At 37.6% G+C, this 27,941-nt stretch overlaps 1 protein-coding gene across 2 annotated transcripts in view; it reads right to left on the bottom strand.

The window, feature by feature from the left end:
* Positions 1-27,941, bottom strand: part of NBEA (neurobeachin) — an 835,554-nt gene that overhangs the window by 655,780 nt on the left and 151,833 nt on the right. For both annotated transcript variants that reach the window (XM_038414552.2, XM_038414563.2), the window contains exons 2-5: positions 20,138-20,369; positions 11,956-12,056; positions 11,619-11,714; positions 2,240-2,361 (exon numbers count right to left, since the gene is read on the bottom strand). In XM_038414552.2, the coding sequence (XP_038270480.1) occupies positions 2,240-2,361; positions 11,619-11,714; positions 11,956-12,056; positions 20,138-20,369 (551 nt within the window). The remainder of the gene's footprint in view (positions 1-2,239; positions 2,362-11,618; positions 11,715-11,955; positions 12,057-20,137; positions 20,370-27,941) is intronic.

The following is a 27,941-nucleotide window of genomic DNA, read 5'->3' as shown; positions in this document are numbered from 1 at the left end:
GGAGAAACAGAAGTGGATGGCTACCTGGGCAGCAGTGACCATGAGATGGTCGAGTTCAGGATCCTGACAAAGGAAGAAAGGAGAGCAGCAGAATACGGACCCTGGACTTCAGAAAAGCAGACTGACTCCCTCAGGAAACTGAAGGGCAGGATCTCCTGGGAGAGTAGTATGAGGGGGAAAAGGAGTCCAGGAGAAATGGCTGTATTTTAAAGAATTTTAAAGAAGGCTTATTGAGGGTGCAGGAACAAACCATCCCGACGTGCAGAAAAAATAGTAAATATGGCAGGTGACCAGCTTGGCCTAGAGAAATCTTCAGTGAGCTTAAACATAAAAAGGAAGCTTACAAGAAGTGAAAACTTGGACAGATGACAGATGAAGGAGAAAGACCCCACAACTGCTTGGTCTGCAACTGTGCAGCCTTGGGTCTGTTCATATCTGAATAAATTACTTCTCATTTTGATGCAAAGACTAATTCTCAGACTAATCGGACTACTTAAGCCTGTTCTATTTGTAAAGGTGGAATCTGACAGGGATACATTAAGCATGGTAAGTGTTCCTGCTCCTATCTACTAGTGGTATGTATGTGTGTATTTATCCTTGGCTGATTGAAGAAAATAAGAGGTTGATAAGCCCTCTCCATAGCTTACAGTTTAAAAAGAGTTCAGCTGAGTAGAAGTGATGAGTCCCAATGTTAAAGTGCTCCTAATGATGAACATGAAAGGGAGGTGGGGGGGGAAAGGAAATTTCTCATCCAGAGTGTGATTGGGAAAAGTGCCCAGATCTCTTCCTCAACATCAAGCTATTCCCCATCCATCGTACTCTGCATCCCAAAAAGGACTAGATTTGAACTAGTCATCCTTCCTTCACTTGAGCACTCCTACAAGTTTTTGTGCCCCAAATGACTGCATGTAGTTTTACTAAATACGTCCACATACATATCAACATTGCTTATGGTTATTTGTCTAATGTGCCCTCCTCTGTACCTGATTTATTGAATATTGTAATATTTTTTTCTATTTTATAAACTTACAGAAAGTCAAGACAGATAGGAAACAACTTTAAAACTTCCCTTTTATATTTGTCCAAAACATGCAGAAGATTTAAACATATAGTAATATTTGATACGTTGATCAGTAAGGAAAACTATAAAAATACATTTTTTTAGATACTGTATAGGAGCTGTCTTTTTGTTTGTTTGGTGGGTGGGTGGGTGTGGTGGGACGTGGGGGAACCGCATACCTGGCAAAATTATATGTACATTGCTGATTGTTCTATAACGTAAAGAGTTTTTGTGTTTTAAAAACAATAGAAACAGACAGTAAAATGGAAAGGTACAAGACAATGAACTAAGTAATGCAGAGAATTTGACAACACTGGATCTTTCACGAACACTGAGGCTATTTCTCCTATTCATATATTTACTGTCTCCTATCTTTTCCCATTCCAACTAAGGCTACCTAGTTTGAGCAAACACCCAAACCGGTTTCCTCTTCCTTATAAAGAAACAACCCATGTTTTCACCACCCAGATGAAGCACCTGTTTAAACTGAATAAAAATAAATTTAAAATATTAACTGCTATAATAAAACCACCACCATTATTTATCTCCGAGATAGCACTATTAATCCATAGTGCTTTACAAAGGAGTCATTTTCTTCATAGCAGAGATAGGAAAATGGAGTAAAGATTTCTCCTTCCATTTTTGGCATTCATTGTTAGCATACTATTAGGAACTAGTGCTTACGTTTCGTTTTAATGAGACCTGTTTGGGGGTAGAGCAGGCATTTCTCTTTTTAGAGAGACTATCTTTCTATCATCAATACCTTAAAAAAGCCTATAATAAATGTGTAAAAAGCAGTGCTGAGAGCACAGCAAATTTCTCTCATAAGGTCATAGAACTATGAAAATCAGTGGAGCCTTAAATGTCTCTAGTGAGAAAACATTACACTACAAAGGCACATCCCCAAATTGTACTGATAGGAAATAATTTCTTTACAAATTCTTAAAACAAAGTACATTTTGTTTTATGGTTGACCTAAAAGGCATATTGCTTGCATTGTTGCATTTCAACTCTTGTTAAGAAATAAATAGCATAGACAATCTTAGAGAAGTTTCTAACAAAGTAAAATTTATTAAAATCTGGAAATGCTGGCAAAGAGAGCTTCAACTACTAATTTGTATTTTACAATTAACTATTTATAAGGAAACCAAAATAAAATCATATATACGAGTTACTTACCAATAGAGATAGGGCTTATCCTTATCTACATTAATATTGTTTAATGGATCCATACGAAACCAGGTGTTGAGAGTAAACCCATTTTGGTAAGGCCACTTAGCAATAGGAGGTAACGCAATTGCCTACAAAAAAGGAAACAGTAAATATTACTAAAGTAAGTATGTGGATTTACAGTGTTTAATCAAACAACTCTTTTGAAAGGACTCACAAAAATGACAATCACTGCACTATAAATGCTTTAATGTGTAATTACTCTTATGAGATTTTCTTGTTTTCAGTTCTCCAACTACATATATTATATGACGGAGGAATTGAGGAGATATTAATGAAATCAATTAAATTATATATTGAATACATTACAGAAGGGATAGCATTCTGAGTAGAAAATGCCAGGGAGTAAATTACTTTTATAACTGTTAAAACACAAAATTCAACTTCTGAAAATTGCAAAATCCATTTAAATGCCAGAAGCACATTATTCATGCTCGATAAGACAAAAGATTCAACGAGTTACAATTTTTAAAAAAAATATGTCCTGTAATGATTTGACAACATTATACTGCTGTTTCCCTGGCCTTTGAATTGATGTTATAGAGTGAAGAAGTGGAGAAGTTCAATAACTGACTCTGAGGATAAAATTAAATAAATGTTAGAGAGTGACCTGTGTGGAAATCAAAGGATGTGATTTAATGCCGTGCCATGGATGCTGGTGTTTTTGAAAAATTGTTTGATTTTCTAGGCTGTGGCTGACTGAAGACTTTGGCTTGTTGTATAAAGATAATTAATACAAGATATAAACCCCTTCTTTTCTCAGTATGGTACCAATAACTAAAGCATATCACTTTAATGGCTTTTCGGAATTAAACTTTTATGATACTACAGATTATTATGGCAAAGCCCTGATTATGAGTGCTTTCTTCAAACAAAATATAGCATAGTTCTAGATAACAGAAATTAAAGAACATCAGCCTTCTCTACAACTATCTACACACAATATTTTCTCACTTTTTGTACTATATAAAAGTATATAAAAGGAAATATTTTTCAGGGTAATTAGGTGAGTTTAATTCAAAAACTAATGAGTCTACCTTTTTCAGTTCTAGCAAGGTCATTTTAAGGAGTACCTTAGTCAAACAAACATTTTTACAATGGTTTTATTTAGTTTTTTGCCATCATCATCACTGATCATTACTAGGCTTTCCCTCTGCCCACTCCAAAGCAGCCCCATCGTGGTGCATTTTTCCAAGGGACAGAAGAATGGGTGAAGAGCGAAATGAGCAACAGAAAACAAATATGTATTACTGAACAAACTAGAATAACCAGGATTCCCTGAGCTGGGAAAGATTAATATATTACAATAAATTAACAGAGAAAGTTAGCATTTGTGGTATCCTAATTAGGGAGTATAGAAATGGGCAGCAACTTGGTGGACTGCTTAAAATCAGAGTAAGTTAATCACACGACACTCCTATTAGGAAAGATTTCCACTCCTACTGTGTAAAGACTGCCACAACTCCAACATAAGCTAGTACGTAATAAACTCAGTTTGCATGGGGGATTGTAATTTATTTCCCTGTTTTGAGGGGCTGGAGGAGGAACATTTGATACTATGAACAATAAGGGAATACAAGTAAAGTGTTATAATCAGACAGAGTGGTGTGAAACTGTACTGAGCTCCTCGGGGAAGGGAGTGTTTCTTCTTGTGTATCCAGAAAGGCACTACTATACACAAATACAAAATAATACCTGTTATTTACATAGCATCAAAAAGCATGCTATGTGCACACCTCTCAAATGTTCTCCATTTTGAGGGGTGTCACTCTTTTTAGTCCCAAATATACCACAAAAGTTTAATTCTATTGTTGAAAATTCACAAATTCATAGAAATGTAGGGGTGTAGGGGACCTCAAGAAGTCATCAAGCCCAGCCCCCTGTGCTGAGTCATGACCAGATATACCTAGACCATCCAGTGATAGGTGTTTGTCTAACCAGTTCTTAGAAACTTCCAATTCCACAACCTCTGTGGGAAGCCTATTCCAATGCTTAGCTATTCTTGTAGAGTTTGAATTTTTTTTTTTAATAGTTAACTTAAATCTCACACCATGATCATTGCTTCTTGTCCTACTTCAGTGGACATGGAGAACAATTGCTCACCATCGTCTTTATAAAAGCACTTAACATATTTGAAGACTTATCAGGTTCTTTCTCATTCTTCTTTTCTCAAGACTGAACATGCTACCCCCCCCTTTTTTTTTTAACCTTTCCCCATATATCAGGTTTTCTAAATCTATCATCGTTTTAGTAGCTCTCCTCTGGACTCTTTCTATTTTGTCCACATCTTTCTTAAAATGTGGCTCCCAGAACTGAATACAGTACTTCAGCTGAGGCCCCACCAGTGCCAAGTAGAGCAGGACAATGACCTTCCATATCTTACAGACAACACTCCCGCTAATACATCCCAGAACGATAGAGGAGATTACTTGTAACTGGAGAATATTCAAGATGTATGATCCTCATCTGTTTTCCACTGTGGGGTTATGTATTGTGACAAAGTCAGGCCAGATATCTGCAAGAAAATGCTGGAAGGCAGATGTGTTAGCTCTAGAACTTTAAAGGCCCTCTTCCCTACTAGCTGAGACAGGGTTACCTCAAGTCAATTAGGGACAACCGAATCCAATTAAGGGCTGCCTGAGGCCTTTTAAAACCCCTCCTCTGGTGAGAGAGAGAGAGAGAGAGAGAGAGAGAGAGAGAGAGAGAGAGAGAGAGAGAGAGAGAGAGAGAGAGAGAGAGAGAGAGAGAGACAGACAGACACAGACAAGTTGCTGCCAGGCTAGTGGCAGCAGGGAAATAAGCTGCTCCAGGGTGAGTGGCTATGCTCCTTGACATAGGGGAAACACCTAAACCTGACTGCCTGCTAGGGGAAGGACTGACATCCCAGGGCAACAAAGAGGAGGCAGCGACAGGTATCCCCTTGGGTTTTTTTTGTTTACAAGACTGTTTCCTTTTTGTTTGGTGAAGAATCACCCCTTAGGCCAACCCCTGAGGCCTACCCTGAATATACGTCCAAGAGAGCACAGAAGGGGGAAGGCAAACCCTGCCCTGAGTGGGGCTGATTACCCCAGACCCGCCATCCCCAGAGGAGGAAGTGTTAAGTCTAGCAAAACGAAGGAGATGCTTTGCCACAGTATGGGCATCATGCACCCGGAGACGGAGAATTTGAACATAGTATCTGTTGGTCTGTGCATATGCCCTGGCTCACCTCATGCCTCTGACCAACAGGATAAATGGACTCACTCTTTCCAATTCCTTCTCTACCGCAAGTCAGATAAGATCCGAAGCAGAGGAGGAGAAGGGCAAGTAGCACAATACAGATAGGAACCACTCCTCTCAAAGAACCTCCAGTTACAGATAAGTAAACTTTTCTTCAAGTGATGGTCCCTATTGCATTCCACTGCAGCTGATTGACAAAGATATCTAAGGAAGAAGAGGATTCAAGGATGTAGACAGTAAGGCTGAGTACCAAAATCAAATGAGGCATCAGAAGAAGAGTCCTGTACCAGGGCATAATGTCTGGTAAATTTGTGAATGGAGCTCCATGTGGCTGCTTTACAGATGTCCAGGAGGAGTATCTTCTGAAGAGATGCCATAGTTGTTACTTGCACTCTGATGGAATGAGCTCTTACCACATTGGGGAGGTACGGGAAGGTCTGAAAGCTGACAGAGTAGAATGCAGGCAGAGATCCATTTGGAGATTCTCCAGATGGAGATGGCATGATCTCTGACTCTTTCTGCTATAGTGATGAACAGTCTCAGGAATTTCCTGATTCGTCTTAATCTCTATATGTGGAAAGCCAAGGCCCACTGAACATCAAGGGAGTGGAGTCTTAGTTTCTGTGCAGAAGCATGCAGTTTTGGGAAGAACACAGATAAGTGAATCAATTAATGTTGGTGAAATTCTAAGCTAGTTTAGGGGTGAATTTGGAGTGCAGATGTAAAGAAACCTCATTCTTATGGAAGATAGTGTGTGAAGAATCTGTCATCACTCCAAGTTCGCTAACCCTTCTTGCTCAGGTGATGGCTACAAGAAAAGCGACATTCATGGAAAGGAGAGACATGAAGCAAGTAGCTAAAGGCTCAAAGAGGGAGTTGAGGGGGGGTGGGGAGTTTCCCCAGCCTGGGTTCAGTTGAGGTCTCATGGCCTTCTCCATGAGGTATTTGCAGAGACGAAGTCCTTACCTTTCTCGGGTATTGCTGGGGAACAACTGGCTGATACTGCACCTTGACGCAATGAGAGCTTTCCCAAGGGAGTACAGGCAGCTCTGGTGGTAGTCGTTGATCGAGAAGGATTGCGGGCAAGAAGCACAAAGTCCTGAGCATGGTCTGATACCCGAATGGAGTATGGATGGGGAGGGGTGTCCTTCTGGAGACTAATCTATTTTTAAATTATAAAAATTATTAAAACTATTGACAAACTAGAATATTTTTATTTTGTAGGATGAAGTTGAAGCTGTGGACGCTGAAGATTCTGACCCAGACCATGTGGCAGTGAGAAGGAACTGAAGAAGCGGCCAGTCCGCCCATCCGTTTAACCCCTCAGTCAAAGGCACCAGGTGAGCCAGTGCCCATGCGCAGACCAGTGGATGCTACTTTCCAATTCTCTGCCTCAGGGCACTATGGTGCACATGTATAAACCCACAGTCGAAAACAACAGGGACCATCACTCAAAGAAGAGCTAGCCTTTTTCCATCAAATTATTTCCATCAGAAATAAAGAAATTTATTAGTACCAAAAGAAAAAAATCCCACACCATTTATAGGTTCCCCATATGAATAAGTTTTGTGTGTCTAATTTTGGAGTCTATCATACACTGTGCCCACTTTGGAGCCATGGCAAGTTGAGAGTAAAGGCTGTGTGTTTTACATTTATATAACAAAACAGGTGTGTGTCCTGAAGAGTTTACAACCTGAGTGAGCAGTCCTCTGAATACTCCCATGCACTGGGCTTATTATCTTAAGCCCATTGACTCTTAAGTAAGTCCATATTGTCCCTAAATAAGACAATATGATACCTGCAGAATTAAGATTTTAATTTTGGTATTACATTTTTTCAAGGTGTTTTTTAATCCTATCCTTTTATTTTTTATATATTAGGAAATACAATATCCTAATTTTTATTCGTTTATGTATATAAGACATATATAAAATCTTTCCTAATTTTCCCCATTATTATTCATACTTACTATTCTTTTATCCTCCTTTGGCCTCATTCCACATATTATTCAAAATGCATGAAGATCGTGTGTGTGTGTGTGTGTGTACGCGTGCACGTGCACACCTCTCTCTCACACACACACACACACACACACACACACACACACAAATCCACTGGCAAAGGTGTGTGTTCCCTCTAGCGCTGGTTCACATGGAGGACAACAGCCTACTATTGCTATCAACTATTCTATTAGCTCAAGTGGCGGATGACTGTGCTGTGGATCTAAAGGTTCCAACAGGGTAGATTAAAAAAAAAGATTTTTAAATAAATTTTTTTGATTTAAATTATATTTTTCTTTTTAAAATAAACCTGTTTAAAATGAAATCTGAATTTAATATAAAATGCATTAAGACAAACTTACTGTAATCTCTTACAACATTTAAATACAAAATAAATATGTTGAATCCATGACTGAGCCTCTGCTTAAAGAGTTAAAGGCTGCTTTTCTGTACAAAGAATCAGAAGAAAAACAACTAACTTTTGAGGTCAAGCTTTATAAATATGGCACAATAGGTCATGTACTGTATATTAAGGGCTTGTTTTGGTTAATAAAAATGAAATTTATATACTGTTTTGTGTGTTTAATTAAACTCCAGTTAACATCCTAAAGGAACTTGACACAAATCAAGAGCAAAAAGTTAATCATCTAGTAAATAAACAATATATCATTCATCATGCGATTCATCATTTTTAACATACTAAAACTGTACAATTAATAAAAAGTGAAAATTAAGCTCTCTCATTGCTTAAATAAAAGCTTATAGCTACAGTGTTGTACCCTCCTAAACAACAAAAAGATGTACGAAACCTAGTGTAAAGACTCTATTTAGTTTTTGCCATTAAAATGTAGTGATTTACAACCACTGAAAATACCCTTTTCTTTAGAAACTGAGTTACAAATGGAAAAGTTGATTAAAATCTATTATTTAAATTGAGGCTTTTCACTTAGTGATTTAAATCATCACACCCTGATCATGAACAATGAGGGCGTCAATATCATTCCATTTGAGGAAATTTGTGTTTGTTTTCAATTTGCTTTTTAAAAAATCTGCTCACTCAGTAAGCAGGCTGGATCTATGCAGGGAACAAATCAGGGTTCTGCAGTGAAGGAGGCTGCTGTGTGCAGGATCGCTACTTCATCTGTTACAGAAATTGGAAGGCGTGTTGTGACTGAGGCAAGGGTTTGCAAAAAGAGAAAGGATGTCTCATAATTGGGACAGCTGAATGCTGCCCTGGTGAACTGGATTCTATCCCTGCCTCTGTTACAAAGTTCCTGTGTGATGCTACGCAAGTCCGTTAAATTTAACTTTTCAGTGATGGTCACTTATTTTGTGATCCTTGGTTTCTTGGAGGCTAATTTACACAAGTGCTGAGCTCTAATAGCTGCAATTAAAGTCAGTGTGAAATATGGTTTGAACATATAAAGGATTATATAATGCTGAGCACACTGAAATATCAGTTCTTAGGCATCTCAAACTGGACACCCAAAATCAGTGGATATTTCTGAACTGCACCTCTCTTTCTCACCTCTTCATCTGTAAAATGGCCTCATGTGGAGTACTGTGTCCAGTTTTGGGCCCCACACTACAAGAAGGATGTGAAAAAATTGGAAAGCATCCAGCAGAGGGCAACAAAAATGATTAGGGGACTGGAACACATGACTTATGAGGAGAGGCGGGGGGAACTGGGATTGTTTAGTCTGCGGAAGAGAAGAATGAGGGGGGATTTGACAGCTATGCTCAACTACCTGAAACAGGGTTCTAAAGAGGATGGATCTAGACTGTTCTCAGTGGTAGCAGATGACAGAACAAGGAGTAATGGTCTCAAGTTGCAGTGGGGGAGGTTTAGGTTGGATATTAGGAAAAACTTTTTCACTAGGAAGGTGTGAAGCACTGGAATGTATTACCTAGGGAGGTGGTGTGATCTTCTTTTGAAGTTTTTAAGATCAGTCTTGACAAAGCCCTGGCTGGGATGATGTAGTTGGGGATTGGTCCTGCTTTGAGCAGGGGGTTGGACTAGATGACCTCCTGAGGTTCCTTCCAACCCTGATATTCTATGATTCTATGAAAATCAGGATATCATCATCCACTTCACCTCACAAAGGTTTTGTGAAAATAATGTTTGTGAACCACTCAGATACCATAGTGATGAGCACCATAGACAAGCCCATGAACAAATTAATACGTTCTGTATTTAGAGCAGGTTAGGACACACTGAATGAGGATAAAAGGCCTAAGACACACTGAATGAGGATAAAACAAAATATTGAATTGCTGCTCACTTATTGAGTACTACCCATTGTGAGCACTGAATGAGGCAGGGTTCTTGTGGGAAAATAGTATATGATCATGTAACTAGAGACTGTATCCCTAAGGCATATACACAAGGGAGCCAAATTAAGGTTGCATAAATTACCTTAATTCTGGCATTTCTTAATTTTTGAGTGCTTGACTTTACAAGCTTGCTAATTTTCTTTTAATGTATTTTGTGGGTAATATTACATATGCAGTATTTTATATATACAATATATAATGTGTAATATATGTACAGAGAGAGAATGACTGAACGAACGAACGAACGAACGAACGAACATGATGGTGTGGAGCAGGATAAAGTGTTTATAATTAGATATTTGGTTTGGGCATTACTCTCAAAGCCACAAATGAGATATGCTAGTCATCTCAAATGAGAGTTGACAAAACTCTTATACACCACACCACAATATACTTTAATTTTTCTGTTTCATATATAGCAGGGGTCTCAAACACACGGCCCGCGGAGTTATTTTCTGCAGCCCACCATAGGCTCCAATCCCACCAGCAGCAGTGTGCTCAGGTGAGGAGGCAGGGCCAGGGAGGGGATTTGGGGAAGGGGTTGGAACAGGGACAGGGAGGGGGTAGAATTTAGGCAGGGACTTTGGGGGAGAGGATAGAAGGGGGGTTTTAACCGAAGTAACTCTAAAAGTAAATGCGTGTTTTGTCATTTGAGTGAGGTACATTACTGAGTGTTTAAATTTTATTAAAACCCCTCTTCACATTACAGTTTTTAAAAAGTTAATGCATTGAATTTTAATAGCATACTGTATTACTCTTCATTTTTTTCATTTTTGACTATACTTTTGTATCATTGTATGAAAAGGTTTCAGTGATGCAGCCCTAGGAACAATGCACTAGTCCTCATGTGGCCCTCGTGGTGATTTGAGTTTGAGATCCCTGATGTATAGCATGCATATGTTAATAGTTTATAAAAAATACTGCTGGTATTTTTTTTCCTATTATTTGATCTATAAAGGTATATACCTTAGTTACTATGAGTCCAATTTACAGATCTCAGAGAGCCATACCTGTATACATAATCTGAAACTGCTTTTCTTGAATAAAAGTACCACATTTGGAGGTCAGAAGCTAGTGCCTAATCCAGCTGGTTACTGCAAATCCTCTCTTTCCACCAACATACAGATTCCAATTTAAGCTATGATAGTGCATGAGATATTCCACCTTGACCCTGTCCAGAACTGAAAATTGCTTGTCCTGGGACTCAGGCAGATGCATTTTGGAGAGTATAGGAAAGGGATAGTACACAACTGGGGGGTGAGGGGGGGCGGGGGAATGGGCATTTATCTGGCAAGCTGCTTTTAAAAACATTAGCAGTAGTCTCAGTGGACACTATTCAGGTGAGGCAGTTAAAGGCACATGATAAAATTTAGATCTGGGCAATCACCATCATAAATGTGTAAGCATGTGTACACGCACGCACCACACACACTTCTAATTTATTACATAGTATGAGCCTCTTGTTTTAATCATTTACTATGACTGTAAACTTTCTATTTAAAAAATATGTTGCCCCACAATACTTCTCCTCTCCTAATCCATCTCATGCAAAAAAACTCCTTTTACTTTTGACATTAAGTACCTTGGAGTATGGTATCACCTCAGTATTATGCCAAGCTTCCCTGAACATCCAAGACCTAGTCTATTCTGGAAAAATTATACTGGGTAATGTTTTCCCCATTTCTTTATTAAGAAGGATATGCTGATAAAGTAATGCATGCAAGAAAGTTATTTTATTGTTCCCAGAAATAGAAGCATTTTGATTAAAAACTTACGGCAGCACTACATCCCGGAAAGTTGAAAAAGGTATCAGGACCATGTCTCTGTGGCATCTGATTAAGGACTGACAATAGTTTAACTGCATGTCTTGGCTGTTAAAACAGAATTGTATAAATGTCAATGCAAAGAGTTAATGATATTCTATAGCTTTATTAGCCACTGGATAGTTTTCAAACAAACCAGTAAATTAATTCTAAAACTGTTTTTAAAAACTTTTAAAACAGTAATTCAATTAACATAAAAAATTCAATTTCATATGCCTCTAGAGACAATTTACATTATCCTCAGGCACTAATGCACTGACACTTAATACTTTATCTAGCCACAGCTTACCCAGATTCCATTTTCGCCTCGAAGCATGCTGAACAAAAGCTTCAATTCCTTGACAGTGATGCTGTAGCTGGCAAGAACCCCCAACATATCAACTAGAAGATCTTCAAAGGAAAATAAAGTTATTCTGAACTCTGAATTACACTGTTTGTCAAAGAAATTATTTGCAAGTACAAGCTGAAAATGGCAATTTCATTAAAAGTAAACTTTATTTTCAAATATTAAAATCAAACTGTGGCCTTAAAGATTGTATAACAAAATATGAATTCAAGAATATCCACCTTTCCCATAAAATCATTTAGGTTTAAAATATACATATGATTACATGCCCATTTTTAGAATTTCCAGTTTTTAACAAAACAGTAAATAAGTACACAGAAACAATCTTTTATTTTGCAGTTTTATCACAATGGGCTAGGAACCTATTGCTGAATATTTATCACCATTGTATTGCACATTTTAGGATGTTTCCTCAATCTTTTAGTAGCATGTTTCAGCATGCGAGAGCTAAGATGTACACATCAACATTCTTTGAACTAAAGGAGTATTTGTGGCACCTTAGAGACTAACAAATTTATTTGAGCATAAGATTTTGTGAGTTACAGCTCACTTCATCGGATGCATTCAGTGGAAAATATTATAAATCTCCCCACTGTATTTTCCACTGAATGCATCCGATGAAGTGAGCTGTAGCTCACGAAAGCTTATGCTCAAATAAATTTGTTAGTCTCTAAGGTGCCACAAGTACTCCTTTTCTTTTTGCGAATATAGACTAACATGGCTCCTACTCTGAAACCATTCTTTGAACTGTTTGCTACGTCATCTTGCAATTTTATTTCTCTGCATTCTTCTTTAATTTGGTACCCAAGTATGAAAACTTTAGATTTGACCACAATGCAATGCCAAACAATGGGGGCGGGGGGGGGGGGGAAGAGGATCTGCTAAAGTCCATCACTACAAGTGACAAAAACTGCTATAGAATAATTAATAGATGGCATATTGTCCATTACAGCATTTAAAAAACCAAGAAACGTATACGGTAATAGGAACAAAAAAATTCACTTTTCAGAGAAAATAGCATTCAAGATAAACAGATTTTAGACTTTTTAAAAAAATGAAATATTTATGCTCATTTTAAGATTTTGGATCGTTTGGGGAATCCTGGTTCTTTTCATGTTCTCTTTGCTTTCCCTCAAAGCCCAATACTTCTAAGAATTGTTATTAGTGTCCTCAGATGCCATCACAGCAGGAGGAAGGATAATATAAGTTTTGGCTCTCAGAGAGAAAGCACAAAAACTGTTACCATTTCAAGGAGCAGCTTCCAAAGTACAGAGGATTCAGACCAAATGGATTAAGGCAAACTAGGGCCCTTATCCGCCAATATTTTAGACATGCTTCTAGATCCCCAGGGTCATTCACCAGTCAGACATCTTTCTCCATAACATTCTTTGTTCTAACAAAATTCAGATTTTTTTTTCCTCTTCCTCCTCATCTACAAACACCACCTCTCTCCTACTCTGTTCGAATGGCTGGTTTGGGGTCAGAAAGCTGTCTGGGACATATCTTTTCAGCTGCTAAGGAAGTTCACCATATTTCCCTTCAATTTACCAGAACATTTTGCATTACAACTAAAGGATATAGGAGCAGTTATAGCTAAGAGATGCCTAAACATTTTCTCTAACTAGCCTTTTTCAGTTGCTCGTAATTACCAAACTTTCACTTTCTGAGCTGAAATTTTTCAGATCTTGTATCCAGGAATTATTTTTTCTGAAAACGAAAGTGAACATTTTTTTAGTCATTTAGTAGTTCGTAGGCAATGAAATAAACCCTTCTCTTTTAAAAATGTGGTTTTGTCTGTGTTTAAAACTGCTCTTATATATCAGCAGGAAGGCACAGAAACTTGAAATCAGTCTGGGAAATGGTGAGGTGTGATTTCACAGGTCTAATGAATACCTATTTGATTTGTCTGAGTTAGAATAGTTTACATATTGTACTACAAGCATGTTTTTTTTAAAAAAATGATTTCCCAATGTTCTAACAGCACTGAAACATGTGCACACAAGTACCTTTTTTAAAACCTTATCTTATTTGATGCACATATGCATACTGAATGATGCAGGACTCTGAAGGAAAGACCCTAGAAAGTTTTCTGAAGACAGTTATAGGACTGTATCCTAATTACAGGATCACATACTGTTTTTTCTACAGAATCACTCCTTCCTCTTGTGTTCTGATTGAATGGTACACTGGTGAATAGTAATTAGGAATAGGGGTCCTGTAGATCCACGCATCATTTTGAAGTGAATTCTATTTATAATTCCCACACTATATGCTATGAGTAAATCCACTGGATTTGCTCTGAATTTGTACCACTGAAAGAGCAGATTATAACTCTCAATGAGCAAGTTGGAGCATGCAGTGAATGAAGCCTCATTTAGTGCACAGGTTGCATGGCGGATAGTTCATGAAGCACAAGTTCACCCATTGAATAGTGAAGATAAAAATTAAAAAAATCCACCTAGGTGCTTATGGCAACTTTCATCATAGGATCCCAGCACCTCCCAAGTATTTAAATAAAAAAAATAATAATAATGATCTCTCTTTCCTTTCCCTGCCTGTAGGATAAAACATTTGATTGGTTAAGAGGGTTTTTTTTAAATGTTTCCTGCAAGAGTCGGTGTGTGGGGTCTGCTTGTGAAGAGCTTATTGAAGGAAAACAAAAATCCAAGAAATATTTTAGTTTGAAAGTGATGATGTGTGTGATATCTCTTCATCTAATGGGAGTCCCCATCCATTTCCTATCAATGTTCTGCCTCATTTATTGCATACCATCCACCCTGCATCCTGACTGTGGCAGAAGTCCTGAGGAAACAACAGTATTTGGTCTGGTAATTAAGGACTGTAACACGCTGAATATGAAGAAAGGGGAAGAGTTGACATTGCAAGTCAATTTTAGCCCTGACTTTTGAGTACTCCACTTTGCAACCCTAACCACCTTCTAAATTTGTTTCTTTTTTTTATTTGTGTGTACACTTTGAGGGTTTTTTCCTATAAATAGAAAAAGGAATTGTGTAATATGGAAGTATTTGGTAGAAAGCAGAAGATCCCTCAAAAATTCCATTCATCTTCAATGACTATGTTATCACACCTCCAACAGAACAGAGAAATTTAAAAATTTCTTTATCATTCAAGTTACTACACACATGCAGTGTATATTTTAAATAATCCTTATGATCACTAAATTAAAACAGATCTTCACTGGACCATCAAAATACATGTTCTAGCCAGGGACAAACTCCATGGCAAATTTCACATTTCTGTTCAAACTGCTGCTGAGCTAGAGCTTTTCAAAAAAGCTGCTTTTTATAATAGCAAAATTATTTGCTCCCCTTTTACTCAAACTGGGCTGAAATGTTTTTATTCAAACTTAAAAACACAGCAACATCACATACACACTGAACAAAAAGCACTGAAAGGTTCAAGCCCAGAACTTTGTAAGTAATAAACAAAAGAAGAATACCCTTAAAATGCAAACTCTTGGGCCACTTTTATTACTAGTTTTGCTACATGCTCCCGTTACAAAGAGTTAGATTAATTTCTTTTGATATAATTGAAGTCAGTTTTAACTTTTTTCTCGCTTGGTTTTTGATTAATAAATCCTAGTACTGCATATCACAAGTTTTGTCTGAAAAGATTTAATCCATACTTAGTATATATACACACACTATACTAATCCACTCACCATATAGGAATGGCAATGTCAAAAAGCATGGCTTTTCTGAGGTTCTTGTCATTTTATGTGATACAAAGTCATAATAAGAATACCACACAGGTTTAACATGCATCTATAGTCTCGTTTTGTAAATAAAACTATAAAAATGAAAGTATAGCAGGAGGAGAGAAAACCTTTTCTCCTTATTTTAATGCATTTCAAAACAATTAATGTAACAGGTTTTACTTGCAGTAACTGCCACCTCATGTACACTTGTCAAACTGTGCTTAGGGTTGCCAATTTTGGTTGGATGTATTTCTGGAGGTTTCATCACATGACATAATATTTAACAAAAGATTCATTTTTAATTCCTGGAGACTCCAGGGCAATCCTGGCGAGTTGGCAACCCTAACTGTACTTAATATTTTATATTTACTCTTTAAACACAACTGAAAGAACCTTAATTCAGTCACGTAAGGAACAGCTTAAAACCTTAACATAGCTCAGTTGTCTCTGAAGTAACATTGAGCATAGCATCTGGACAAGAGAAAACATGGCATTTCCCTTCATAGTTCATCTGCATGGAAAGCATTGGCAACACAACTTCAGAAGGAACTACTTTGTGCTTCCTTAAGTTTAGTAACCAAGCTTTACAAGCTAGCTGTGAAGTTTAACTTTCACTTAATACGGCAATCAGGTTTTCCAAAATTTTCAAATGGATGCATTTCCAGGAACAATTTCTGTTAACAGCCCAGTTGCCTCTATAGCATTATTTGGTGGGATCAACTTTAGTTTAACTTTGCTTTAAAATAATTACTGTTTCAGTGCTCAAAATTCAGTTCAAGCAACTTTCGAGCACCCTAACTACCTGCAGCATAACAACTAAGCTCCTGGAGGTGAAATGAGTCTCAATGAAGGAAAGGCAACTGTAAATTGTATTTTGCATGACAAGTTAGGCTAGCAAACACCAATTCAGATTTTGCTGTTATTACTAATATACTATCTAAAGAAACTATTGGGTCAGAAGACTTGCTTAATTAGTTCTTACCCAAAAATTTAGGGACTCAGTTTTCTAAGTTCTCTGAAGGAAAATACTTTATAGCTGTTAAGGCCATCTGCCAATCATTTATCTGGTCATTATAGTAATCTTTTGCCCTCAACCACTGATAAAATGGATCAACATCACTTCCTGTAGTATAATCTTTAGATTGTCAGGGTATCCAGATGACCTGTGACAAACAAAGTTTCTGGGAAAGAGACAAATACCAATGATAGTCATCCCAATTTTCAATGCAATTGATTGCAGAGAAATGTGTTCCTATGCAAAAGCTGTCATGAAGATTAAGATATTTTTTCCTCTGCCACAGCATCTGCAAAATCTCAGCACATGAAATTGCTTCAAGTAGATGGCAACCTCATGTATCTGAATTGGCTCCACTCAAATAAAGTCAGCTTTTCCCCATATGAAGTATTTTCTATCCATTTTGTATATAGAGAATGTGGACTGAGACTTACTATAGATTGCTGTCTGAACATGACAATGTAGACAATCTTTTCTACTTGATTTAGACCTAACTTTGATCACAGAATTTCAGGAAGTACTGAGAGAGACAGAGCCACAGTTAATGAGTTGCAAGAAGGATACCTGAACTTTACAAGCCATCTTGGAAATATTAGGCTCATCTTGTCAGTGACTGACTATTTTGGAACAGAGTGGAACCAAATCCTAGAACTAAGTTATAGTTTGGCCCTTGTTCAAAAGATCCTCACTGAATGCTAGGAAACAGACAATTATTATACCACCACATTTTTCACCTCACCATTTTAGGAAGTGGATAGCAATGATTGTAGCAAAGCAGCTCTGGCATCATCTGGAGTCATCCTGTCAACCTTGACCCCTATGCATCAGCCTAACTTAAGGCATTGGTTATTGTCAGGCAATAGCCTCCTGGTGATGATCAGCTATTAGGTACCAATGTTCATTCATTTTTGATTTGTTAGTTGCCAATGCCACCATTGACCATGAGGTGGTAGTGATACATCTGCAGAAGCTGGAGAAGTAGAAGCAAAGCAACTAACTCTGGTATCTCTGTTCCTTTCTTTCAAAGGTCTGATAGGTGTCTCATCCACCCATATGGCTCTCTCATGAAGGGTCCAGCAGAGTTATTGTGAACAGGAATTGAACAGCACACAGGGGTTTTACTAGTGACTGACATACATTCTGAGCTGCAGTGCCATCAGAATTCTAATACTCAATTTGTCTTGTAATCAGATCTGTAGAGTAGTTTCCACTCTTCCACTTTCATAGGAGCAGAGATAAAAGCAAACTTGCCTAATTTCTCCCTTAAAAACCTTCTCTGAAATGCTGCTGATAGGCAGGAAAAAGCATTCTTAGAAAAATTAATGGAGTAGATATCCACTCCCTTTACTGATGAGGTATGCCAGCCTTTTATCAATACTTGCAACCTCATGGGTCTTTGATTTCCCAACTGCTTCCGGATCCCAAATATTACACTGTCTTCTGCCATCTTCAGTTACTTAGGCACCTTCTATTCTTTCCCTATGATACTGGCATCATCAGAGTTACATATGCCTCATCAGAGTTACCCTTGAGACTATTTGGAAAGTGGAGAACTCATTGGCTTGTTTGCTTTCTTAGTGAAGCAGGGTTTTGTGAGCACATTACAGTTATTGCACTGGTTTCTTATATGTTTCAGTCTAAAAACCATAATGTTAGTTTTAACAGAATAATACCCTTTACAGGTAGAATTTGACTGCTCCTTTCCTTGTGTACCATTTTAACAGTTTGAAAGGTTGGTCACAGGGCATATGTAATGGTGCATATTTGGCTGTATGAATATATTGATCTGCTACTGCTTGAGTATGTGGTTCTTCACAACACAGAACAAGGATCATCTACCGGCTTAAGCATTTACTTGAGGGGCACAAGACTATGCACCATGTTTCTCAGTGATGTTAGCAGTGGGTACCTATTACTGCTACTTAGTAGCAATATTATTTGATGTATAGTCTTGAATTATGAACAGCAATTCACACAGACTGAAAAGAACAAATCATTTACAATTTTAAAATGTACTTATAAGGACCCAAAATATGCTAAACACCTCGCAAAGGAACTTACTCTGGACAGATTAAATGGGGCCATTTATGAAGATTTAGTATTACATACAATTTTATATTTACTAAACCCACCAAGATGCACAAGTCTCAGTAAATACATTTTCACCCCTCTGTTACCATCATCCTTTCCCCAACTCCTGTCTTGATTATAGCTTCTTCACTTAAGGACTCATCTAAATTTAGACTCAAAATTCCTTTTGACAGGTACTATATTTTTACTTCTTCTGTAAAGCAGCTAGCACATATTTGGGCACGAAAAATAAAATAACCACCTATATATCCTTTCACTTAGTAACTATTTGTAAATCAGGTAGAATTTATGGAAAGAAAAACTATTCAACCCTTCAAAATTTCACTATTTTTACTCTTTTTTACACTACTCTCAAACATAGTACTAAAATACACAAGATGAAAAAGCTAACCCTAAACTGATGAAGACAAGATGGCCTTTTGAATTTCTCCTGCATCTCCCCAACAACTGTAATGAGTGAAAAATTAGTTCTGTAAATCCTACTGATCACATTCTAAAAGTGGAAGCTTAGCGTACCCTTCTAACCAGAGTATCTCAGATTACTTTCAACTAAGAAAACAGGAATAATCTCCAGATACTGAGGTATGAATAAATTGGAAGCCTCAGATAGGCAACATTTTCTGTAATCCCAGATTCTCATGAGTTCTCATAGATGTGCAAATAAAGTATGCTATGTTTTAGTAGAAGGAAACATAGGGAATACTCAAAAAAAAGACTATTAAAAACTGAAAAGCCATCTGACATGAAAATTCAAGAGAGGCTATAAAGAGCACAGACGTTTTAAAAGGCAGGCAAAAACTGAAGTACAGAAACTAAAATAAAAATGCTTAATACAGTCCAAAAATACAATATGCTATAAATTTGAACATTTCTAGTGTTCTTCTTGGTTTTTAATCACAAAGAATATTGTACTATTTATTATTTAAGTGGGGTTCAATTCTTTTACTATGTAACAATTCATAGCAATTAATATTAGTTTTAGAAACTGAGAATAAGTGTCAGAGATGCTCTTATGAGATATATTGAAAGTTGTCTTATTTTATCACTAAGATCAGGCAGTCATCTATTTTCTTTTTAAAAAAATTGTGCATACTAACTAAACTATTTCAACATTAGTTCTAAAACAAGAGTATTTTACAATCTTTGCCCATTACATTTAGATAAAGTTGATTTAGTACTGTTGACTCAGTATCAATACTAATCAAATAATTTACTGCTTGTGAAATGTAATAATGACTAGGCTTGCAATGCTTAAGTGTTCAGGAACACTTAAGTTATACATATCAATCAGTAATTTATACCTGCAATCATGTCGTCCACTGTACTCATCTTCAGCAGTACCTGTTCAATTAAGCCAACTTCCGTGCTGGTCTGTAAATTACGGACACTTTTACGTAGAATGGCTGTGAACATACTCCAGATTTCTGCTTGGCATGTTACATCACAGTGTTCTAAAAGCTCCGACATACACGTTATGCTCTCTGCATCCTGGATTATAAAGTTCATCTCTAGATCAAACTCTCCACCAACCAGCTAAAAAGAAAAAAAAACAAATGTTAGTATGTGTAATGTATAATTTGAGTCTTACTGAGGAGTTGAGCAGTGTGTCTGAACTGGCTGGCAGCTTTTCAGAACCTTATTTCAACCAATACTGACTGCTTTTTGAGCATTAAGGGAGACAATCCAGATAAATTTGATATGAAAACTCACATCTCAATGGCAACAGATCAGGAAGATAATCAAGATGGCAAAAGCACAATGGCCACTAAGATCATATAAGAAATTAACTGAAATTTTCCCTCAGTATTGGACAGCATACTTTCAGAAACGAAAATCTCTCTGCAGTCCTCCTTATGCCAACTAATTCAAAGGGCAGATTGACTCCAATGAACAGAAGTACAAGAACAGCAGCATCAGAACAGCAGAATTGGCTCAGAAATCAAAATATCTTTGCATTCCTCTTTAGACCAACTCACTCAAAGGGGAGACTGACTCCACCAAACAAGTGCACAAGTAGCAGCATTAGAATTGGCTCAAATAATACAGATACCTGTCTGCAGCTCTTGGAAAAGAAAGTTGCCTACTCAAAGGATAAAGCTGGAGATATGTGAACTCAATGTATTACTTCTGAAACTCCCTGATGTAGAAAATTCCAATCCAATGAGCTTTCTTTCTGAACAGATCCCAAAATTACTTGGCGTGTAGGTAAAACTGAACAAAAAATGGATAGAGCCTATTTGGCTCCAAATATAGCCAAAATAAAGTGCATTCACCCCAACCTGCAAATATCTGCCTACATAACTGAAAAAAGGCAATCCATGAAAGAGATCTTAGTCAAATGAGGAACACTTTCATTTTTTCAGAATTTTTCTCCTTTTTTATAGCAGCAGAGAACTTCATTCAATCCAGGAACAACTCAGAGATCAGAATATTAGACATATTATTTATACCCAGTAACGATAAAGATACTTGAAAATACAAATATTACCTTATAAAGACTCCAAATATAGTCTATAATTTGCTAAGAAAAAAAAAAGTCTTAAGGCACAATGCTATATGTTAAATGAAAGATATTTTTAAAAGTATGTGATATGTGCTTACTTTCAGTGATTACGTGTTGATAGGGAATAATTTTATGACAATCTAACTTTTCATGGTTTGATTTGGGATCTGAGTTACCCAGGAAAGAATTTTCTGTAGTATCTGGCTGGTGAATCTTGCCCATATGCTCAGGGTTTAGCTGATTGCCATATTTGGGGTCAGGAAGGAATTTTCCTCCAGGGCAGACTGGAGAGGCCCTGGAGGTTTTTCGCCTTCCTCTGTAGCATGGGGCATGGTTTACTTGAGGGAGGCTTCTCTGCTCCTTGAAGTCTTTGAACCATGATTTAAGGACTTCAATAGCTCAGACATGGGTGAGGTTTTTCATAGGAGTGGGTGGGTGAGATTCTGTGGCCTGCGCTGTGCAGGAGGTCGGACTAGATGATCAGAATGGTCCCTTCTGACCTTAGTATCTATGAATCTATGATTGAGAACAGTCTGCATTTTCCACAGCCTATATAATAATTAAAGTGGCCCGTATGAAACAACAGGCACACCTTTTTCACATAGGTAGACCAGCCTGCATATTCAGTATTCTTTCCTTTACTTTTGGCCCCAACATCCACAATAGTTAAATCCTCAGACCTGACTAATACTACTGAAAGCGATCCATGCAGGTTTCCACTTTAACAACCAATTTAAAATATTCTAAAGATATAATTCAGAATTTACTAAATGATAAATCAGTTGACTACCAATTTGGGCTCTAGAGATAACCAAGTTATATCCAAATTAATGTGTTGCTTCAATTATTATTAGTATTTGAATTTTAGGTTTATTAGGAGATTTAAATGAACATGAAAAAATGTAATTACTTAGAATTTAAGCAATCATTTATAATGGATGCCTCAGGTGATCATATTTTTCAAAGAAAAAAACAGGAGCACTTTTCTGGAGACACTTTTAGAGTCATGAAATAGCCATATGAAAGACTAAAGTGCACTTCTCAAAAAAACTATGGGTTTGTTTTGCTATTTCTGACTTAGTAGTAACATGTGCGTATTCTATGAGGAGGATTTTTCCAGTAAATTAGCGTTGTGTATTAGAGTAATTTACAATAATGAGTAAGTGTCATTAACATTCTCTTTGAACAAATAGCTTTGTACTGTTCACATCGACACAAATTTTCTCAGCATGCCAAACACTATTGAACACTTGTTCCACTGGACAGTTTGTACCTGCTAATTTCTACGCTGCATAGCAATACACAGTGGTTAAAATAAACTGCAATAAGAGGGGAAATTCTCACTGCACTACTCATGAAGGAAGGGGAGCTTGGGGGGAGGTTCTGCTTACAGATGCAAAGGAGCAGAGAGGACTCTTTTGCTTTGTTTTCAGCAGAAACTGAAGGCAATAGTGCTCCCACATAATTTTAATCTCTAGCATTTAAACATTTTCTACTTATAAAAAACCCAAATGATTTCTGTTCATGCAACATCTTAAAGACAAGGATTTAGTAAATGTGCTGCATTTTAAAGTATTGACAAGGCAGGTAATGTAAAGCCTTCTATTGGGTTAAAATAATTTGGACTATGCACTACAATTATTAAGACAAGATACTGCCTTTAGCTGATGTACAGCTTACACCTGAAAGGAAGACCTTTCCAGACAGAAGACTGCACATGTATTTATTTGTGTAAAAGGCAGCAGATGGTTCAACTTGCTTGTTTTTTTTTCTCAAATATCAATGCTAATACAATTTTTTTTCTATTTTGTATTCCCACAATGACTTTTTAAGTACTATTACAGTTTGTCATGTTAACTGGGTATATAAATATACATTATTTAACTATGAAAAAGATGCATACACATTATAAGTGGCATACAACTTTTTATTGAAAAATATGCACATTATTTTATTAGACAAATTGATAAATATGCAGGAATTGGGTCAAAAGGTAAACATACCTGAATCACTAAGTAACAATAAACACAACAGGGTGGATAAAAATCCATGATGAAAGTAAAATAATTTTTAAAAATCTCTATTTAAATTTTATTTTTAAGTTTAAATTAAACACATTTTTTCAGTTTTAAAAACCTATTTAAAATATTAGAAATTATGAAAACTTATACTAAGGTCTAAACTTAATTATAATTATTTAAATTACATAAATATTGAGCAGTAAGTTTGCCATCAACGTGTTAAAGAAAGCAAAACTATAGAACTGGAAACAGTTGACCAAGCACCTGAAACCAGAGTTTACTGAAAAAAGAAAAGAAGTACTTGTGGCACCTTAGAGACTAACAAATTTATTTGAGCATAAGCTTTCCTGAGCTACAGCTCACTTCATCGGATGCATTCAGTGGAAAATACAGATTTTACTAAAGTGCTAAGCTAACATTTGACACTGGTAACCTCTTCTACAGGTGCAGAGAAAATGTATTCTTCACTTCAGTTTATTCAATTCATTTGGTTCAATGATTAGCCCATTCAAAGTTGAGAAACCAATAGGGAGTTGAAAAAAGCAGGAAAGCTTGTTTTCCTCTTCCAATTTATGGACAAAATCTAGGTGTGAAAGGATCAGATCTACTAATTCTACAATGCCGAAGGACATGACAGAAGCAATCCATCTAATTCACTAACTACAGATATTCCCTTTTTAAATAAGTTTTAAAAGCAAAATGTGTTTTGATAAACTTATTTTCTTATATATATAAATTTAAGGTCATTTTATTTAATTAGAAAACCAATTTTTAAATGAAATTCAATTAAAATGCACAGAGATAGCAATTTCCATCCAAACAAAGCTAAACAAATGAGTAAAAAAAATCATCATCTAGCAAATAAGAAATGCATCATTCACCATTTTCTAACATAAAAAAATAAAGAATATGAATAAATGTATGCTAAGGTACATAATTATTTAAATGAATGTGCATAGATACAGTGAGTGTATCCTCCTGCTTAGCAAAAAGAACTTACCACTTTGTGTAAAAGCTATATTTAGCTGCACATCAACATGTTTATTTTCCTAAAGAAAGGTTGATTCTCATTGGTTGGCAACAATTAAAGTATAAATGCAAAACAAGAGAAAAATCATTTAGATCAAGGTTTCTCTGTTGGTGATTTAAATAAATTCATCCAAGTCATCGGAGAAAATATAAATCAATCTCAATTGATATAAAAAAAACTAGCAACAACCCTAAAAATGTATAAATGGATCAATTAAAAAAGGGTGGGGGGGAAGAAAAGAATTTAAAAAGCCCTAAAGTCAAAAGAAAAAAAAATCCTGAGATTTGGCTTCAATGTTAGTTAAGAGGGGGGAAAGTCTCGAGACACAAACATACCACTACAGGCGGGAAAAAAAAAGTGGGAACCCAAAAAGTAAACTAGTATAGCTAAAATGGTAAGGATCAAGAGGTAATGGTAGCCAGAGAGACATCCTTCAGAACATGGAGATTCAACCCTAGGGAAGCCAATAAAAAGGAGTATTAACCACAAAAGGCAATATGTAAGGAGGAAGAGTTAAGATCGGTATTTATGGAGATGAGGAGACTATCCAGGTAAATTACAGTGGTAAATAACAAAAGAGTTACAGTGGTAAGCAACAAAACCTGAGTTTTGGAAGGTATAAACCCTGCACTGAGGGACATAAGCCAACCTACAGGGGTCAGAAAAACTTTTTTAGTGCAAGTTATACCATCACTGCTTACTGCAGTTTCTTGTTTGTTCCTCTGAAGTGCCTAGTACTGGCCATTTCAACAGAGGATACGAGATTAGAGGAACAAAATAACTAACAAACAGTTTTAATTTGCCTTGAAATAAGTTTTCTAACTTTTAGGGTTCCCAAACATTTTTTTACATTTATTCCAGGTTGATAGCAAAACAAAGTATTTATATGAAACAAAATATCCTCGTTTCCTTCCCTCCCAGTTTTCACATGCTCCAAAAGAGAATTTCTGAAGTAAACCAAATGTCAGCTACCTTAAAGTATATCCCAAAAGGGTGGGACACAAACCCTTATAGAAGACCAAATGGTACTACTATAAATCATTCCTGGTTTTATATCATATGTAATAAATTCCTCCTCCTATGTCAAACTTACAATTTTACTTTTGAGTCTTGACTGAATAGTCAATATCCAATTTAAGCCAGTGCTTTAGCTTCTATTAACAAGTCTCTTGAGTTGTATCAAGTTTATGTGTCACTGTTTAATAGTCGCTTATCCTACTCTATAAAATAGTAATAAATGAGGAAGCAAATTAATTCCCAGATTGTGGTTCTGAGACAGATGGATAACCTTAAGTCCACACAATTCAGAATTGTTTGGCTACACTATTCAACCAATGTTATTTATTATTTCTGAAGAACTGACCAATGTGTTCACTGGTGTAAAAAGCATACACCAGTGATCTGTTCTGTGCCTCTTAGAGACAGCACAGAACAGACATTGCAGAGGGTGAGGGGCATTTGCTCTGGTACGACTGTTGCTTGAAAACTGTGTCCAGTTCTGGAGTCCACAATTCAAGAATGTTGATACATTGGATAGGGTTCAAAGAAAAGCAGTGAGATTGATGAAAAGATTATAAATCTTGTTTTATAGTGATAGACTCAAGGAGATCAATGTATTTAGCTTAACCTTTTCTTTGTTAAGTGGTGCCTTAATTACAATTTAGAAGTATGTACATGAAGAACAAATAGTTAATAATGAGCTCTTCAGTCTTGCAGAGAAACATATAACATGGTCCAATGGCTGGAAGTTGAAGCTAAACAATTTCAGATTGAAAATATGGGTTAAATTTTTAACAGAGTAATTAACAATTGCAACAACTTGCCAAGGGTTGTGATGGATTCTCTATCGTCAGCGCTGGGTAGCGGGGTCTGGGGCTTGCCCTGCTCTGGCGCTCCAGCCAGGGAGTAGGGTCAGGGGCCGCTCCATGCAACTCCCAGAAGCAGCCACATGGCCCCACTCCGGCTCCTACGCATAGGGGCATCCAGGAACCTCCCTCAGCTGCAGGAAGCTCCATACCCCCACCCGCTTCCTACCTGCATCACTCCCCAGCAGTGGAGGGAGGGGTCATTGTACAGGGGGCAGCTGTGGAGCTTCTTGCAGCCAGAGGAGGTTCCTGGAGGTGGGTCTGACCTGGCCCTGGGAGCAGCCTCTGCAGGAGAAGCTCAGCCAGGACTAAGCAGCTGGAGCCCAGCAAACAGCAGGAGCCCAGGGCAGCACTGCAACTGGGGAGGGCCTAGAGAGCCATACCTCCCCCACCATTTTTAACACTGCCATACTTTGGAAGTAGGAGCAGCATTGCCCCCGCAAACTGCAAGTCTTGGGCAGGGGCAGCACTTCGCAGTGAGGAAGCTGATCACCGTTATCAGCTCCATCACCACAAAGCACAGCTCCATCAGTGCTGCCTTGTGTTTGCCCAAGACTTGCAGTTTGGGGAGTGGGGGAGACTATGCCGCCTCGTCTCCCAAACTATGCCCACATTAAAAAGTGGTTGGCGCCTGTGCCCCCCCCCCCCCCCATCTTCTACAAAGGTTCTGGTGCCCTTGCCCCCCAGCCCTGCCTCTCTCTGGCTCCAGGCTCAGAACTTGGGGATTAGAGGGGCATTGGGCTGGCTGTGGGGGTGAAAACACAGCACCCCTGACTACTGGACCCTCGACAGTCAAAAAGTAATGACCTCCCTCCACCATGCGATCCTCACTTCTGTGCTGCCTACTGCTCTCCAGCTGCCCAGCTCTGAAGGTAGTGCTTCAGTCAACAGCAGCACAGTGGTTGCAATACTGCAATCCCCGTACATTAGCTTTATGACCCTCACACAACTCTCTTTTGGGACAGGACTGCCATGGTTATAACACCATGAAATTTCAGATGTAAACATCTGAAACCGTAAAACTGACAATTTGTAAAATCCTATGACCATGAAATTGACCAAAATGGACCATGAATTTGGTAGGGCCCTAACTATGCGGCCAGAAGCTCTCTTTTATACAAAGAGGGCTCCCGCTGAAATATCTTATGGCAAACTTCAAATTTGGCAAACTAAGATAGAGAGGGGTGGTTTCAGATAGATATACGCTAACTGGCCTACTGAATGTTGCAGTAAAAACCTGTGGCACCAAGTCTCAGAGACTGGGTCAATTGACTCAGGACTGCAGGGCTCAGGCTGTAAAGCTAAAAATTGCAGTGTAGACATTCGGGCCTGGGCTGGAGCCCAGGGTCTGAGACCTACCCTTCTCACAGGGTTTCAGAGCTCAGGCTGCAGCCAGAGACTGAGTGTCCACACTGAAAGTTTTAGCCCCACAGCCTGAGCCCTGCATAGTTGACTGGGCCAGCAATACCATAGGTCTTTTATTGAGGTGTAGATAAACCTTGAGCATTTTATAAGTCAATACCAACACTATAAATTCCTATTATATAACTATTTTGCAGATAAGTTCGTAGATGTATGATGAGGGAGTTGGGTAAACTCATCCACTACTGAGTGGGATTGGTACTCATTCATACCGGGCACTCAAAGTTACTTAGGGAGGATGAAGATACCTATCCAACCAGGAGC

The sequence above is a fragment of the Dermochelys coriacea genome, chromosome 1 (assembly GCF_009764565.3).
Source record: "Dermochelys coriacea isolate rDerCor1 chromosome 1, rDerCor1.pri.v4, whole genome shotgun sequence".
Taxonomy (NCBI): domain Eukaryota; kingdom Metazoa; phylum Chordata; order Testudines; family Dermochelyidae; genus Dermochelys; species Dermochelys coriacea.
This window is presented reverse-complemented; position numbering and strand designations above follow the sequence as displayed.